The following is a 19,853-nucleotide window of genomic DNA, read 5'->3' on the forward strand; positions in this document are numbered from 1 at the left end:
TAAACTCGTTAACAATGTATATAAACTGCGAAAAAAGCATAAAATAAAAATAAAATTTGTTGGATTCGGTGAAATATCGATTTTAATTCACTCGTGATCATAGAAAATATATATTTTCACTCGTGGCTGCGCAACTCGTGAAAACATTATATTCTATGATCACTCGTGAATTAAAATCGATATTCCACCGAATCAAACAAATTACTCTTTTTAATTACACACAAATAATGATATTTATGCACGTTTTTTTAATTTTACTAAATTATCTGTGTACAAACAAGGGTAAGTTTCTGTTTGTACTATCAGATTGCATAATTTCAATAAACTATCATATTTGGTCTTTTCCAGTAATATTTATTTATATACTATTGTCTAATATCATCATTGGAACATTCTAATAAAAAATGATATTCATCCTCAAGAACTTTACAATCTTGACATTTTCTATCTTGAAAAGGTATAGTTTCAGGTTCATGCCAACTGCGTGACTCAATTTCTAGGACTTAAGATGAAACGCATAAACTGCAAAGATCCAAGCTAAACTTATTGTTACTAATATTTTTTAGTAAGGCTGCAATTCACATTACAAAACTGACTGTACCAGACTGCTCATGAAGAATTTTAAAGATCTGATGTCCAATTTTAGATAAATGTATCACTTAATCTAGACTTTAACAAGGATAAAAACACTTTTCTTCACCTGTGCCTTGTTAAAGCCATGATTAGTGTAGTGTAGCCCTGCAACAGTGTTTACATGATAATACGTACGTGTCCATTTGAGGATGCAAGGATGCGGCAGATAAAATAACGTAAATAATACTTTATAAAGTCATTGATATGTACCTTTTATTTTATGCTTTCCGTTTGTTTATAGAGAAAGATCAGTAAATCAAAACTGATAATTTCACTGTTTCAAACAGTGAAAGTCAACAGTGAAAAGTATCGATATTGTTCACTGTTTACTGTGAAATGACGTCATTTTTTTACGAAATGACGTCATGCTCCAGCAAAATTCTTTAGTTAAACTCTTTAACAATGTATATAAACTGCAAAAAAGCATAAGATGAAAAGAAAATGACATGATTGTGTTGGATTCGGTGGAATATCGATTTTAATTCACTCGTGATCATAGAAAAAAATATTGCTGCGCCACTCGTGAATATATTAAATTCTATGATCACTCGTGAATTAAAATCAATAATCCACCGAAACCAACAAATATCCACTATTTATTTCATAGAAGCACTGTTTTGTGTGACTAGTTCATTTAATACTTATTTATTGACTTCAATTGAAATAGTTTTATGCTGAAATATTGTTTTAACAATATCGATATATTATATATACTTTAAGCTAACATATATCATAGTGCGATCAATCATCCAGAATGTTAATGTGCAACAGTTAATACCAACCTACCATTCCCTGACAATCATTCTCCTCTAAACGAAATATAAGAACTAATTGGCATTGTGGAGTAATGGATTAACCAAGACACTGTTACACCACTAGATATCATAAAAAATAGAATATTACATAAATTAATAACATAACTGACAACATAATATTAAATTACCCAATCTGGTATACTAAGCACATATTGCACATTTAAAACTTATTTTAAATCCGGAACAAACTTACATGAATATATAATAAAACAAAGTATATATATATATATATATATATATAAGCGTAAACTAGATTCAGACCAGAACCTAAAAGTTATTGCCACATGATTAATATTTTCATATAATAGCTTTACCACTTGCTATTATTTTTAAAATCCTTGATATAATAGAAACTGTGTACAAGTACAAGTATGCATATATTATTTTCTGTTTAAGTTTACATGTCCTTTAAATGCATTAATTATATACGTTCTTTATATTGGCGTGTTTTATATTTCATGCTGCACATGTTTATTATATATATATATATATATATATATATATATATATATATATATATATATATATATATATATATATATAGGGAGAAAGGTGTGTGAACAACCAGATACACAGACATACAAACAGACATACATATTCTGTTATACAAATTATATATATATATATATATATATATATATATATATATATATATATATATATATATATATATATATATATATATATATATATATATATTAAATTCGACTTTCTCGCTACATGTCTGTGTTTTGCTGTCATATTTTGTCGATCGAATGCTCGGTTCTAAAACGCCATATCATTGGCAAACACAATGAGAATAACCAACCAGATGACGCGTTATAAAATTAAAATGGTGTACATGTGTAGATGAAACACCGAGTGACATATAGCGAGAAAGTCAAATTTAATTAAATATTAAAGTTATTAGCCGAGCAGGAGATAGATTAGTTGTCTAATCACGTTGCTTTAACTGTCTTTTAACGAATCCTGTTGCATTTTGTCGGCAACTGCATGGGAACATGTGTGTTTTCGATGAAAAAGGTCACGTCCCGTCTTCCACAATCTTTCAGCAATAGGCATATAGTGCGTTTCATACCTTGTGTATATATAATACCTATACGAGGGCTATTTTTTCAAACTATGAATTTTTGTCAATATTCGTTGTTGAAAAGTCAAACCATACACAATAGGTGTACATTTAACAATCTGGAACCCCTGGGGTAAGCTCGGGGGTGGGTGGGGGGGGTTCCGGGGGGGGGGGGGTAGGTTCCGGGGGGGGCAAATTTAGGATACTGCTGCCTGTGAGTGCAGGAATTTCAGTATACATATTGGATTATTCTCACAATAAACAACATATTATGGACTAAACACAAGGTAAATACAAATATATAAATATATTAGATCTTGGAGAAATTTATCTTGCTAACTACAGTGCATTGTATAGACAAAATGCGAACAACAAAAATAATGTGCACCGATATTCGGATGAGGAATGAATTCATGTAATATGTGAAATGTACATTACACTTCCCCCACCTTAAAATAATCAAATTTTCCTGAATGTTTAACATTATAACAATAGCAAATTTAAATAAACGCAATGAATAATAATGAGATTAATCATTGTTAACAAATAATTTTAATTACGACATTATATAAAAAAGTGTTTTATACATTGCAATTACATGTTAAAGATACTCAATTCTTCTTCTGCTGCTTCAGACTTAGTGGCACATCCTTCGCGCGGGACAGGAAATCATCGAGGGAAGAGTCACGGGGAAGAGCTTCAAACGCAGACAGAACTGACATCTGGACTTCTAGAATGGTCAGGTTCTCGCCGAGGGCAATGTGACGCACATGATTGAAGTTGATCTTCAGGTTTGCTGCAAACTCATTGTACTGAAGGTCAAGGCTCCCGGGAAGCGTCAGGAGGTCGAACATGGCTATGAGATATTGTCAAGATCTTGGAAGTGGCTTGTTCTCAGAACGAAGCGTCATAGCTACAAACTCATGGGACAGGGTTCTTTGATCTGGTGACCAGGAGGTTCAATCTGCAGGAGGCCAAGAGATGGTGTGAGTTATTTGGAAGCTGTGTGGGGGAATGTAAAACCATTCCCTTCGAGCTGGCGGAAGTAGTGGAAGGCGACCTTCTAGAAGTAGTGAATGGGCCTTGTCTTCAAAACTTCATTTGGTGATAAATGCCTTGGTGTTGGGATGTAGACAGGAACTGCTGCTACATGTTGAGGTTTTGTACATCGAGTACTGAAGGCTGTCGTTTCAAGTGCGGACTGATGTTGTGGTTGCGATACTTCAGGTTCATAGTTTGGAGTGGTTGCTGAGGTGACTGTATATCCGGGTAAAGGTGAAACTGGGTTGTAGAAAGGATAACACAAGTAGGATGGTAGTGCTGCTAGAGAGCAAACAGAAACTGGAGTGGGGCTTCTGATGTCGTAATCTAGATCAGGTTGAGATATTTGATGTTCCTCGATGACTAAACGTTTCGGTGTAGTGCCCAGTGTTGCATGTGAAGATTCGGCAATTATAAGGGCATCAGATGACGATTTGGAGGTTTTGACATCGGTTTCTTAGGAGGTAGTGACATCGGTAATGATGGAGAATGTGGAGTTGGAAGCAGGATGGGTGAAAGACAAAGTGGCTGGATCAAAACCATCGGTTTTTGGAACAAATTCGCTGGTAGGAGGTGCGGGACTATTTGCTCGTGTAGACGCTGTAGTGGCAGGAACAGGAGAATTTCTGTATGTGATGCCAGTTGTACGTAGAGTAATGCTACAGTCTGAATTTGATCAGGATGAAACCCGAGTAATGTTGCAACAGATGCCTGATAGTTTTAGTTGCCTGGCCCCCAATGTTCTGAAGGAATGAAGACATCCTTAGGACATCTGGACTTCTAGAATGGTCAGGTTCTCGCCGAGGGCAATGTGACGCACATGATTGAAGTTGATCTTCAGGTTTGCTGCAAACTCATTGTACTGAAGGTCAAGGCTCCCGGGAAGCGTCAGGAGGTCGAACATGGCTATGAGATATTGTCAAGATCTTGGAAGTGGCTTGTTCTCAGAACGAAGCGTCATAGCTACAAACTCATGGGACAGGGTTCTTTGATCTGGTGACCAGGAGGTTCAATCTGCAGGAGGCCAAGAGATGGTGTGAGTTATTTGGAAGCTGTGTGGGGGAATGTAAAACCATTCCCTTCGAGCTGGCGGAAGTAGTGGAAGGCGACCTTCTAGAAGTAGTGAATGGGCCTTGTCTTCAAAACTTCATTTGGTGATAAATGCCTTGGTGTTGGGATGTAGACAGGAACTGCTGCTACATGTTGAGGTTTTGTACATCGAGTACTGAAGGCTGTCGTTTCAAGTGCGGACTGATTTTGTGGTTGCGATACTTCAGGTTCATAGTTTGGAGTGGTTGCTGAGGTGACTGTATATCCGGGTAAAGGTGAAACTGGGTTGTAGAAAGGATAGCACAAGTAGGATGGTAGTGCTGCTAGAGAGCAAACAGAAACTGGAGTGGGGCTTCTGATGTCGTAATCTAGATCAGGTTGAGATATTGGATGTTCCTCGATGACTAAACGTTTCGGTGTAGTGCCCAGTGTTGCATGTGAAGATTCGGCAATTATAAGGGCATCAGATGACGATTTGGAGGTTTTGACATCGGTTTCTTAGGAGGTAGTGACATCAGTAATGATGGAGAATGTGGAGTTGGAAGCAGGATGGGTGAAAGACAAAGTGGCTGGATCAAAACCATCGGTTTTTGGAACAAATTCGCTCTGTATGTGATGCCAGTTGTACGTAGAGTAATGCTACAGTCTGAATTTGATCAGGATGAAACCCGAGTAATGTTGCAACAGATGCCTGATAGTTTTAGTTGCCTGGCTCCCAATGTCCTGAAGGAATGAAGACATCCTTAGGAAGGGAGTTCATTCTTCGAACTAGACGGCTGCCAACACGTGCATCAGTCAACGTAGACAGTGAAATAGTGACCTTAATATAGGTTGATTCTATAGCGCAAATAGTGGTACAGCCAGCGTTATCCATGTTCACCGATTTCAGGGCTAGATGAGAATTGACAAGTGCTGAAGGTGTAGTGGATGATGTTGTCGAAGAAGATGATGAAAGGGAGTTCCACCCTCTCAGCTATGGGTTGATCCCTGAAACACGACCGGTAACTCATTTTGTAACTAGTCGTCTGGTTTCAATGACCTCAGGTGCAGATCGATTTGGGACGGGATTGGTCAGAATGTGGATTTGAGGATTGTTGGAGAAGACAAACAGGTTTTCTTATGAAAACAGCTTCGGGAATTCCCTTAGATGTCCGTCATGTTCGTGTGGGTGTTGACCCCTAATGTGGCGCCGTATATCCCAGTCAGACGCAACGCACCACACACAGATGTATCTCTTACGAGGATGGTCAGTCTTTGCGAGATGGTTTCGAAGTCTCGTTTGCTGTGGAAAGCAGTGCTACACACCTCGCAATCCATGGCATGAATCTCGAAAAACAGTTTGTTACAAAATATAATTTATTGAAATACAATGTACTTACTTACAAGACCATTCTTTTAAAACTACATTAGGATGAGCTATGATAATTTTATAAAACTCTCTGACATATTGCCTGATATATCATAACATATGCCAGAACAGACCATTACACTGCTGGCTTTCTAGAGAGGGTTGTTATGAATATGCAGTATGTATAATCTATGTTTATTTTTACATCTCAAACACCTTTTTAACCGTCACCACAAAACAAGCAAAAATATTAATATCACGCAATTACTCAAACGTCAGTTCACTCTTTTTTTGAAAAGTGTGTGAGTGTTTATAGCAATTTGTCAACACTCATTAGTTAAACGTAAGCGATTTTATATACATGTAGCCCTTTTTTACGGATTTGTTTTGAAACTGTGTTTGTCGTAAACATAAAAACATTGATTACTATTAAAAGGCTCACGTCAATGAAAAACTAGACAAACAACATATTTGCATTGGCATGTGATTTAATGCAATTTAAATTTGCTTATGTCCAATTAAGTTTGAACACTTTGGTATCAGCATCTCTGCAGCCAATCCAAAGATAATCCTCCCTGTCGACAGCTACTGAATAGGGACCAAACAGCCCCTGATCCTCTGTGACCACGTGACGCATGAACTTCCCCGTGTGATCCAGCATATGGATAGCGTGCGTTGCCCCGTCTGCTACAAAAATATGGCCCCTTGCGTCACAGGCGATGCCGCGGGGCTCAAAATTGGCTTTGCCATCTTTGTCGTTTTGTCCGGAGTACTCCGTCTTAAATTCCCCAGAACGCTTTACGATGATTACACTCAGTTTACGACAATCGGTCACACAAATGTCGCCATTGACATTGACGGCAACGCGTAGTGGGTACATGTACAGTTTCCCGTCGGCACCATACTCGTTGATCATTTTCCCCGCCGAATTCAAACGGACGACCTTGTTCTTGTGGTTAGGTCGGTAATCCTGGAATGCAGCCGACTGTGCGAGACAAATCAGAACATCGCCATCTGGCGTCACTGCAATGCCACGTGGGTTGTAACCGGGGAACGTCGCAAAATCGTCCAAGTTAAAACCAGGACCTGGCTTCCCAACGGACTTCTGCTCGTTGCTTGACATAATAAGCGACTCGGAATCTCGAGCGATGAAGTCGATCGTCTTTGAGACCACATGTGTCTTGATTTTTACTCCGTGTCGGTAGAACAGGTGCGCGTCTGCGGTCCAGCCCAACGCGATCCAAGCGGTACCGTCGTCAACAGGACAGACGCTGTTTATAGCTTTGAAACTGTTGTCAACTGAGAATGACGAAAACTCTTCTATCTGAAATAAAAGGATAAAAATATTCAACCATCAAGTTGGTTATGAACGGTTATTTATAATGAGGGTATTAAACAATATATTCATTAAAGTATTTCATCGTAAGCGTTCATATTTCGTGCATTTGTCCAAGTTTGATTTCTTTCAATATATGTATTTTAACTATATTTCACTAATTACACTTTGACATTAGTTATACTTTCATTCATTTGATAACTGTTATTATCAAAGCAGTATAGCATGGAATTCTGTATAAAACAACCGCTGCTTTGTCATGTATCAAACAAGTGGCAGTGTAGTTCTTCTTATTTCTAGTTATAGGGTGACAAACCATACATTAAATCCCATAATCATAACACCTTAAGATTCTCCGTCGGGTCTCGTATCTTCTTCAACGCGCCGATGAGGTCACCGACCCCCGCGGAAGTGACGTCACTGCTGGGGATGAAGTCCATCTTGAGGTGGATCATGTCGGCGGGGGTGATCAGACTGGCCATCTTCTGGAGCTGTTCCGCCAGGCTGTCACGATTCCAGGCGATGTCTGCATCCGAACCGTAGCAGACCACCTAAAATTGCGTTTGAAAAAACAACAACATGAAATTGCGTTTTATACGTTACATTGAGTTAAAAAGATTTGCATATTATACAACGCATTAACAATACTGGTTATGTTATTATATTTTACTTAAGCTGAAACTTATATATATAAATCGTTTAAGGCAAACTGGGTTTAAAGCATCTGCTTAAAGTGTCGTCACAAAAAAAGCCTGTCCAACACAGCATTATTAGAGACGACGTTTTCCCGCTAAACTAAATTTCGTTTAGAAGAGAAGTCTTTCCAACGAGAAATTTCCATAAAAGCGAAATAGTACGGTCCCTTATTAGCATATGCGGACTTCTTAACTCACATTCCATAAGCCCAGTGTTCCAGAGCGAGATATCATATATCTATATATAAACTCTTAACGTTGCAAGGATAGTGCAGTATCAGGCCACCTTAAACGGCCTTATCACAGATTCTTGCACGTATTGAAGTTTGTCATTAAATGCTTTATATTGATACATGTAAATATTGGATCTAACAAGCTCTAGTAAAATATCAAGAAGGCAATAAAAAAGAAACCCTCTACAGTGCTCGAACCACTGACCCCTGGAGTCATTGAGTAAAAGTCTTCTACTTAGACCACTCGGTCATCCGTGCTCATACATTGAATGGTGTATTTTATACTTGATATAAGCAATCCTCATAGTTTCACAAAATATAACGACAACAGAACTCTCCAAATTATTCAATCATTTCGCGTTGCAACACTTCATAATTTTCAGGTTTTTAAATCGTCAAAAGATGCATAAAATGGCTATTTTAGAGCATGGTAAATGTTCAATATTACTGTTTCCTCACAAATATCATAACTAAAACGGAAATTTGCGAATCTGAAACAACTTTTTTTTATTTTGTCAATTTACCATAACGTGAAAAGGCCCCTTTAAATTAACCAATCAATTTAAACTGGCTTAATGTACATAAACTACAAAATTGGATGAATAATAAAACGGTAGAAGACCTAAAACATTTCGCTCAAATTTCACCCTATCATGTGGTCAGAACTGATTTCACCCCAGAGGTCATTCGATTCATAAAGACCTATATCGTTAATATATTTTCAAAACTTCTCTAAAACAGACAGAATAATGGGTTAAATATTATATATGTGAGCCCAATCAATCAATACATTTGAGGAACAGAAGGGCGTTACCTGGGGAGTAAAAGAGGGGCGTAACACGAGTAGGAAGTTAGGGTCTCACACGAGTAAGAAGGTAGGGGCGTTACCCGGGTAGGAATATAACGGTGTTACCCGGTGAGAAAATGGAGGGGGCGTTACCTTGGGATCGAGGGATTGCGTTACTTGAGGAGTAAAAGACGGGATCTACCCGAGGATGAAAAAAAGGATGTAATCCGGTAAAATAATAAAACGGCGTTACCCGGGGTGGAAGGGAGGGGCGTTACCCGGGGGAAATGAATGGGAAATACCTGGATAGGATGCAATAACAGCCTCCGCGGAGAGAGGGCGGTACCCGGGGAGGAAGGTAGGGGGAGTACCCGGAGAGGAAAAAAGAGCAGCCCCCCTTGAGGGATGGCGTTATCCGGGGAGGAAGGAGGGAACGTCGTTACCTGGTTGGCGGAGTGTAGCTGTGTAGAGAATGATGTGGTGCGGTCGCTAATCATGTTACGGCGGGTGGACAGTCGCGCCATCTCCACACAGTACTCGTCCTCCACGTCAGCAACCATCTTCCGGGACAGCTCGTCCACGGTGGCGTGTAGCCTCTTCGTCTGGAATAAGATATTTTCTTTTTGAAAGTACTTTGTAAATGCTTTTAAAATGTGTTTCACTTTAACACTATTTAAATGGCATATTGAGGTTTTGTCCCTCTTATTATTGACAATAAGTAAAACGATTCAAATTCACGTTTTTTTTTCCGGTAAACAATTATCTCAGAACAATGCTATATTGATGAACACATTATGAAAAGAAGTGTATAAACTGCTGATAGAAATAATTGGATAGTGCCTATAGTGGTATACAAACTCGCGACTACTTTCATAAGAAGTTTACTACATATCTGTACCGTCATCGATAGTGCGCATACAAATAAATACTCAATAAAAAACAATCGAGCTAATTTTTTTTTAGCTCAAGTACTCCTTTAAAGATTATCATTTTTCGTGAAGAAGCGGCCTTAAATTCTAGTCTTAAATGGCTATATTGAATGGTTTTCTTCTATTTTTATCTATTACTACACGAATCAACTTAATTCAAAATCACGCCACGCTAACAAACTCTGGATGATATAAAGGTTAAAGGTGCGGTTTATAGTCTGCTTCGATATACATCTTCAGCCGACTACACAATCAACCCCCCCGATCACTGGGATTTAAGTCGTCCGTTAACATATGGCGCACCAGGCAGCCACGGCACATTGACTTATTTCCCTCTCAGGTACCCATTTATACACCGTGGGATTAATTTTTTGCTCAGAAAATTCCAATGCCTGGGCGGGATTCGAACCAGGGACCTTTCGATCCCTAGCCCAGCATCTTACCACTAGACCACTGTCCCCACTGATAAGCCTGTGCGGACTGCATAGGCTAATCTGGGACGACACTTTACGCACATGAATTATGCCCAGTTTTCTCAGAACAAGACTCAAATTATCGTAACAAAAAAAAAACTTCCGATCTAACCTGTTCAACAATCTCCTCCTTCAGCTTCTCGCGTTCCTTCTCCAGATGGTCGTTGTAGTAGGTGATGTCGTTGAGGTGCCCGTGGAACTTGGGCAGCACCCCCTGGGCGCACTTCAGCATGTCCGTCAGTAGCACGCGGATCTCGGACGCAACATCCGACAGGTCCTCCGTCGTGTGCTGCTCGTGCACCGTCACCTTGCAGCGAAGGCAGATCGGAATAGCGCACTTCCGGCAATAGAAGCCCAGCTCGTCGCCTGAGCGGTAGCAAAAAAAAATATGTACACGTTTCTGATCAACATATGAGTATGTCCATTCGTTGTTGCTTGGGTATTGTGCTTATATAGGACGCATTCTGAGAAAACGGGGCTTAATGTATGTGCGTAAAGTGTCATCCCCGATTAGCCTGTGCAGTCCGCCTCTTCTTAGCAAAAATCCTATTTAGGTGGCAATGGTAGTCCCTGATTAGCCTGTGCCGACTGCACAGGCTAATCCGGGACGACACTTTACGCGGATGTATTATGCCCAGTTTTCTCAGAACACGACTCATATTTAGGTTGCTTGTTTGGCGTTGTTTTAATATTTAATTTTATTGCTGTTGTTTTTGCTCCGTCAGTCTTGTTTTTTTTTATTTAAACTAACTTCAAGATAAGTATTGATGCAAAGCATCAAAGGGCGTCGGGAATTTCAGTGTAAAAGGCACTCAATGAAGTTACATGGAACGATTTTTTCTTCTGTAAATATTAATATATTGGCCGATTATTTTAATCAAAATAGAAAAAGATACTGGTATAACCATTATCTATGATGTTGTGTTATAACCCCCAAATAACCATTATCTATGATTTTGTGTTGTAACCCCCAAATATTCCAGAGTTCATTTTATTAACATTGGTTTCCTTTTTTACTGACATCCGTGTGCAATTTTCATTAATGGAACAGAACTGTGCAGGTTTTAAAAAATCTTCTTCATCTCACAAAATGCGCATTTATAGTGTCACCTAAAAAAGTCCATACCAAAGGGTCCATACCACCTGGATAATAATACGTGTCGCGCTTCGCGCTCTATGTGTGGCTCTTAAAAAAAACTCCGAGGAGTGCTTGACTCTAGGGAAACGGGTTGCTGGGACACAGCTCCTACTTGATAAGCGGCTGCTTCCTTTATCACAACTCATTGTTACAATCAATAATACGTGTCGCGCTTCGCGCTCTATATGCGGTAGGGATAGTACTTAGGGCCTATGATAGACAACCATAAACAACAATAAAACATGCAAAATAGATGTGTATGCATTTATTTGTTAATATAAAAACACGTGTATTTTTTAAAAAGATATTTAAGAGATGTAAGAAATTTTAATTGACGTTGTCCCCACGCGGCATCAATTAATTTTAATAAAAATGTGCAACGTGACACGTTGTATTTAGGTCGCATTAAAACGCAGTATTTTTAAATTCTATTAAAAATAATATATATATATATATATATATATATATATATATATATATATATATATATATATATATATATATATATATATAATATTATAAATATAAATATAATATATATAAATATATAAATACAATAAATAATATATAAAAAATGCTCCCCGCCTGGGAATCGAACCCACCTACTACCGATCGCAAGGCGGACAACTCATCCACTACAACACTGCGACTGTTGACAGTTCAGACAAAAATGTTGACTATTCATTTAAAGTTTCACCGGTTCGCGTAATTGCCCAGTCCCTGTGATCTTTTATTAGTGCCCAGTCCCTGTGTTTAGCTATTAATTAAAAGAATTAACTTTGCATTTTTGGCAATAAATGTTGTAATAAATAAAATAGGCACAAATGCAGTACTTATTTACACTTATTTACACAAAAAAGCACCACTATGCAAGATATTCTTAAAACAAAAATATATACATTGATCCGTACAATAACTGCTCCTCCCATAAGCGAAAAAAAATGCATTACATACTAGTCGCCGCTCTCCAGAGCGACGCCAATAAATGTAAGCATACTGTCCCTTACTATAAATATACACACACCTTTATGTTTCTCGCAGAACGTTTTGCTCGTGACCTGACCTTCCCCTGCGTTCTTTTTCTCGGTCAAGGACACCAGGTGGTGGTCACGTGACGACTTCATCTTGAGATGGCTCCGGCTGCAGTTTGCGCACAGGTTCTGCTCACATTCGATGCAACACCTCTCTGCCCGGGAACCGTCATTGCAAATCTAAAATAAACGTTGAAATCACAATCCACAAAAATCTATTCATATTAAATTTTCAAACATTTGATTTGCCGTTAATAACATGTATTTGACTGAAAACAGTTTCCTATTAACACAACGCTTTGTAATTTTTCGGTGTACGAATGGGAGGTTTTGTACATGTTGAGTACCCATGGCATCTTTCAAATATAAAAACATTGAAAATTACCCTAATATTGTTATGTTAGCGATTTCATTTCGTGTGTTTAGTATAGTAAATCGGAAAGGTGTTTTTAAGAAAATAATTCACGCAAAAGTTTATTTCAGGTATCAATTCTGCTGCTTTAAGATTGAAAAGTGTGAATGGCTGCACTCTTGACATGTCATCGTGTACACTAAATACAACCAGGACTTTCGGAATGTATGATGGTTAGGGACATACGTGCGATTTCATTCATTTGGTATTTTAACAGGATACTTTCAATCTCCGCGTAGATATATGATTCTTTCCATCCATAGCCCAATCTTATAACCGAGAGAGAACACTGTGCCGAGTTTGGAACACGTCGCGGCAAATGTATTGTTCACGCTGTTAATGCGGGTACCTATATAACGGATGACACTTCGATAACAGAGAAAAACGAACGCCACGAGCGAAATATAAGTTTCTTTTATTAATATCCTAAATATAAGTTTTTGAATCACGGTACATGAGTTGGTAAAAAGTGTAACCTTGCGTATTGTGGACGGGGAATTTAAAGAAAACATGATATGGGCCGTGCACTGTGAAAACGGGGTTTAATGCATGTGTTTAAAGTGTCGTCCCAGTTTAGCCTTAATAGTTTGCACAGGCTATTCAGGGACGACATTTTCCGCTTTTATGATATGTTCCGCTTTAAGACAGTCTCTTCTTAGCAAAAATCCATTATGCGGAATTTATCGTCCGTGATTAGCATGTGCGGACTGCGCAGGCTAATCTGGGACGACACTTTACGCACATGTATTAAACCCTCTTTTTCACAGAGCACTGCGCATATAAATTATATTTGCAAATATTTTTTTTTATAAAATTCCATCGGAAAACAGCTCAAACTACATGATCAGTACTTATATTTTTTAAATAAGCATTCTTAGAAATATAGCAACACAGTGTTTGCTTTTCCAGCATGTAGAGTAATTAGTGTGTTTTAAATACTGAATTTTGGAATTACTAAATTAAATATGAACGAAGAGCAAACTTCAATAGTTGTTATGAGTGATGTAGACGATTCGATTTCTAAATAAGGGGCACGTCGGATAACGGAGACTCTCAACAGATTGGGCACACTTATATCCGATTTTCATCATTCACTAAATATGCGTTTATTCATAGTGTTACTATATTTACTAAGTTGTTTGCTATTCCAGTATGTAGAATAAGTATTGTGCTTTAAATACTGAAATTGTGATAGTATTAAATGAAATATGAACGAAGATAGAGTATGCTTTAATAGGCTGTATGCATGATGCTGCAGACACTTTGATTCCCGTTAACGGACTCGTCGGAAAACGGAGACTTAACAAATCTTTATATTCTCTGCTGTGATAAAATGCTTACCGTATACGGACTATATACGGTTCTGATTGTTTAACATTCCTACAGAAAATTGACAATATTTAGTTTCGTTAGTTGGTCTTTGACCTAAACATTTCCGCACACGTAGAATTTGCTGTAATTTTCAGTCACGTCTGTCTGGCTTCGTTGCCGGACTCTCCTTACACGGACTATTTGCGGCAATTTTCAGCCACGTCTGTCTGGCTTCGTTGTCGTACTCACCTCACGCGGACTATTTGCGGCAATTTTCAGCCATTTCTGTCTGGCCTCGTTGCCGTACTCACCTCACACGGACTATTTGCGGCAATTTTCAGCCACGTCTTTCTGGCGTCGTTGCCATACTCACCTCACACGGACTATTTGCGGCAATTTTCAGCCACGTCTGTCTGTCTTCGTTGCCGTATTCACCACACACAGACTATTTGCAGCAATTTTCAGCCACGTCTGTCTGGCTTCGTTGCCGTACTCACCTCACACGGACTATTTGCGGCAATTTTCAGCCACGTCTGTCTGGCCTCGTTGCCGTACTCACCTCACACGGACTATAAAATTTGCGTCAATTTTCAGCCACTTCTGTCTGGCGTCGTTGCCGTATTCACCTCTCACGGACTATTTGCGGCAATTTTCAGCCACGTCTGTCTGGCTTCGTTGCCGTACTCACCTCACACGGACTATTTGCGGCTATTTTTAGTTTCGTCTGCGCGGCTTTGATGTAAAAGTTCGTCTGCAATTCGTCAACTCCTCCTCCTGGGGGAATAACGCACTCGAATGCACAAAGAGGACACGCAAACTTTTGGTTGTGCGCGTTTCTTTCGACATATTCTTGAAGACAGCGAAGGCAAAACGTGTGGAAGCACGGTAAAAGCTTTGGTGTTGTAAAATTTTTAAGGCAAAGGCTACACTCCATCGTTTCTTCATTTTCTCTGAGATTTGGCCGCGCATGCCCTCGTGGTGATATCATCTGTGACGTCATGTTCGTGCCTACCGGAATTTTTACTAGCGTTTTGTGTCTGGGATCAGTCGCATGCATCAGATCTATGGAAAAACATAAAAGATGATACTTTCATTGTTGTTATTACTGTATTTGTTAATCAGCATTTTTTTAACAAGCTGTGATTACTTTTTTTTAATATAAGTTTATGTGTTGTTGTTTTTTTACTTTTAAAACATGTTAGCGTAGCTTTACTCTTATCTGTACATTACAGGTTTTGCGGATATAATAAAAATACTTAAAAAGTGGAAGACATGGTAAAAAATACTAAAACAACAAATCAATTAAAGCGACTGTAAAGTTAAGAGAATTATGTTTTACTCTAACCTGGAATTTTCTCGGTTGAAGATGTTATATTTTTTGTAATCCTTACATTAGTACAACCCATATTCTGAACTCTTATTGCATATTTACTCTTATACACAAATTAATCAATGTCGACGTATATAATAAATTTGTATTCATAAAAGCAGGGTAACTCAACTATGTGGACAAGTTTACGTAATGTAACAACAAACGGAAATGCGATGTTGTGCCATGTTTACGGAATGATATTTATCAATCTTCAAAAGAAAATTATTCCCAAGTAATCCAAATAATTGCTGTTTACCGTCTTAATCCAACTTTTTCACAGGTAAATTTATTTCATCAAATCCACGTTCCATGCATAAACCAGTCTTGTTTAAATTATAGCTGAGTTAAATTACATTTGAACATTTATTCTCAACTTAGTGCCATTGTGAATGTGAAAATCTACTTGATAGAAACAATAGTAACTCGATACAGTTTACATTGTTTTACGGAAAGTGATATCTGTGGAATACACTGTCATTCGATTAGCTTAAAGCCAAAAGTCATGCAAGGTAGATAGTTAAGTGTTACATAGCAATGCCCATTCAATTCACCTGAATTGGACCGTGCTCTGTGAAAAGGGGATTTAATGCATATGCGTAAAGTGTTGTTCTAAATTAACCAGGTTAATCTAGGACGGCACTTTCCGCCAAAACTAAATTTTAGCTAAAAAGAGACCATTTGCTAAGAAGAGGCCTTCTTTAAAACGGAAAGATTGAGTTAGTACTGTAAACGAAAAATCGATTTTAATAAGTCGTTGTATGACTTAACTAGCCCATCACAACACACGGTGTGCGGTACGATATGACTACCCCATTGTCGCCATCGCACTATCGCGTTGTCGCCATTGTACTATCGCATTGTCGCCATCGTACAATCGAATTGTCGCCCTCTGGCATATTAATGTGTAATCACGATGGCCCTTACGGTATTCCGAAATAATCAGTTCATACTTTGGTGAGCGTACTCGTAGCTTTTAAGGTGCGTACGAAAATACCAAATGTTTTCAAAACATTTAAAATAAATAAGTTTAGATTCTTTCCGAACAACGTAAGCCGTTTCCGTGGAAAGGGGCCCTTTCCGCTTTTCAGTCCTACCGCTTTTAAGTAGTGTTACATTTTGTTTACCCGACTTACATAGTAATTGACAGTCGAATAAGTAACGTCGATTACAGATTGGATATAGACATTATATGAGAGTCTTATTTGTAAGATCGAGTATATGAGATTTATCATCTTATCTATCATACTTACTATTATGTAACCTATTGACGTGCGATTTTTATGAGTGGAGTTTAATTTCCCGTAACACAAAAAACAACAACAAGTGCAGAGAGATCCCAATCTGAACGCATCGGACAGTGGGCTACACCACACCGTCTCTCTGATGTACGTAGGCGGCCGTCATATTGGATTTGGAACTACTTTAGAAAACAAGATGGCGGCCCCCTCGTTAAGAGGAAAAAATTAAATGTGTGTTTTAGCTCGTCTTTTTCAAGATTACAAGTAATAATATTTAAGTAATAATTTAATGTAGATCTGTGAATTCCCACAACGTACTTAAAAACTTGTACAAATTTAAAGATGCCATTACTGACATACTGATAAGAGTACTTTACTTATAAAGTTACTTATAAGTTATAGTATTGACATCGAGTAAATTAAAAAATTAAATCGACTGTTTTCGTTATATTTTGTGAGATACGAGGATTGCTTACATAAACTTGATTAAGTATGAAACACATCACTCATTGTATGAGCATAGATGGCCGAGTGGTCCAAACGGTAGACTTTTACTCCATGGGGTCAATGGTTCGAGCCCATTTGAGTATTTTTATATTTTTATTCAATTTTATTCTTTTTTTTTATTGCAGCTTTTTAGATCCAATATTTGCATTTATCACTATAGCGTAGAGTCTATAATGAAAAAAATAATTTGGGGAGGTTTTATGTTATAGTTAGATTTTGTGACATTACAAGGATTGCTTATATAAAGTATAAAATAAACCACTGACTATATGGGAGCACTGATGGCCCATTGGTTTAAGCTTTTACTCCAAGGGTCAGTGGATCGAGCCCAGTTAAGGAAGATTTCCTTTCTTTATTTTTTTTCTTTTTTTTATTGAGTTATTTTGCTCAAATGTTATCAATTTAAAGTATTTAATAACAAACTTCAAGACATGTCTAATTTGTGAAAACGTCCCTTTGAAATTGCTAGTTTTCCTCTTACATGCCCTTGTATTTTAAGATAGAATACTTTCCTCTCCAGAGGAAAGAGGTATGGGTTTGAATCCCATCGGGGGCTTCAGAGGATGATTCATTTTGAGACAAATGTTAATATTTGCTTTAGTGTATCCCAAAATTAACCTAATATTAAATATATAACTGTGAAAGATAATTCAAAATAATGTTTGTTTGTATATACATTGTGATCCATGGACATGAACATTCAATAATGCAAGAAACATGTATGATTTGAGGGAAGAATACAACAGCAAACTTAGAATGGACATTCATTATCCCCACGCTTTTTGAAAAAAAGGTGGGGATATTGTGATTATCTCCGCCGTCCGTCCGTCTGTCTGTCCGTCCGTCCTGGCCACTATCTCAGTATCTCCTCCTACACTAAAAGCACTAGAACCTTGAAACTTACACACATGGTAGCTATGAGCATATGTGCGACCATTCTATTTGGAATTTTGATCTGACCCCTGGGTCAAAAGTTATAGCGGTTGGGGTGGGGCCGCGTCAGAAATTATCACTCATTTTTTTAGGTTATTTTACATTTACTTCTTTATTTCTACACCGATTCACTTCAAATTGATACTGGACCTCTCTTATGACAATACGGTCAATCTCAACCATGCATGGCCCCATTCCCAACCCTGGGGCGCCCCGCCCACATAGGCCACACCCACCAAAAATTTCCATTTACTATAATTTTTTCATTTCTACACGGATTCACTTCAAATTGATACTGAACTTTTGTTATGACATTAGGGTCAATCTCAACTATGCATGGCCCCAATCCCAACCCTGGGGCGCCCGCCCACATAGGCCACACCCACCAAAAAATTCCATTTACTATAATTTCTTCATTTCTACACCGATTCACTTCAAATTGATATTGAACTTCTCTTATGACAATACAGTCAATCTCAACTATGCATGGCCCCATTACCAACCCTGGGGTGCCCCGCCCACATAGACCACACCCACCCAAAATTGCCTTTTACTATAATTTCTTCATTTCTACACCGATTCACTTCAAATTGATACTGAACCTCTCTTATGACAATACGGTCAATCTCAACTATGCATGGCCCCATTACCAACCCTGGGGCCCCGCCCACATAGACCACACCCGCCCAAAATTGCCTTTTACTATAATTTCTTCATTTCTACACCGATTCACTTCAAATTGATACTGAACTTCTCTTATGACAATACGGTCAATCTCAACTATGCATGGCACAATTACCAACCCTGGGGCGCCCTGCCCACATATGTCACACCCACCCAAAATTGCCTTTTACTATAACTTCTTCATTTCTACACCAATTCACTTCTAATTGATGATGAACTTCTCTTATGACAATACGGTCAATCTCAGCTATGCATGGGCCCATTACCAACCCTGGGGCACACCTAGGTCAAACATTCGGCGTGGGGATACGCGTCGGCCTCTGCCGCGCCATTTCTAGTTTTAGATTGTTAAGTAACTAAAAATATAAAAGTTGTAAAGCTTGTGTATGACGTCCTTGCTTCTGGACAGCAGAACAGTTTAGGCATAAATGATTACTCTTTTTCTTTAGAATCAACATTGATGCATTATTTCTTAAGCAAAGTTGAACTTTTTAAAAACTCAATGAATTTGGAACTGAATTTTTCATGTTCGTTGCTTGCAATTTACCACTACCAGTACTGAACATAATGTTACTGGTGAACAAATGCCTTCTCTCTTTACACTTTACAGGGAGATGGTGTTTTTCATAAATATCCAGGTTAATTTGTATAAATACTGGGTAACACCTCGCATCATATTTATATACATGTAAGCTATACATTTATGATGATGACATTTTGTGTTTTGCTGTAAATTTACAGAGAAAATATACTACAGCCGCATGTCACCAGAGTTGTTAAAAGGGCATTTAGACAGTATTGTCCCTGACTTTTGCCCA

At 38.2% G+C, this 19,853-nt stretch overlaps 1 protein-coding gene across 1 annotated transcript in view; it reads right to left on the bottom strand.

Moving 5' to 3' along the window:
* Positions 1-6,135: 6,135 nt before the first annotated feature.
* Positions 6,136-19,853, bottom strand: part of LOC127847587 (E3 ubiquitin-protein ligase TRIM71-like) — a 28,507-nt gene continuing 14,789 nt past the window's right edge. The window contains exons 2-7 of the mRNA XM_052379598.1: positions 14,990-15,363; positions 12,572-12,758; positions 10,522-10,775; positions 9,451-9,609; positions 7,637-7,843; positions 6,136-7,280 (exon numbers count right to left, since the gene is read on the bottom strand). Of these exons, the coding sequence (XP_052235558.1) occupies positions 6,465-7,280; positions 7,637-7,843; positions 9,451-9,609; positions 10,522-10,775; positions 12,572-12,758; positions 14,990-15,358 (1,992 nt within the window). The 5' untranslated portion in view covers positions 15,359-15,363 and the 3' untranslated portion in view covers positions 6,136-6,464. The remainder of the gene's footprint in view (positions 7,281-7,636; positions 7,844-9,450; positions 9,610-10,521; positions 10,776-12,571; positions 12,759-14,989; positions 15,364-19,853) is intronic.

The sequence above is a fragment of the Dreissena polymorpha genome, chromosome 10 (assembly GCF_020536995.1).
Source record: "Dreissena polymorpha isolate Duluth1 chromosome 10, UMN_Dpol_1.0, whole genome shotgun sequence".
NCBI classification, from domain to species: domain Eukaryota; kingdom Metazoa; phylum Mollusca; class Bivalvia; order Myida; family Dreissenidae; genus Dreissena; species Dreissena polymorpha.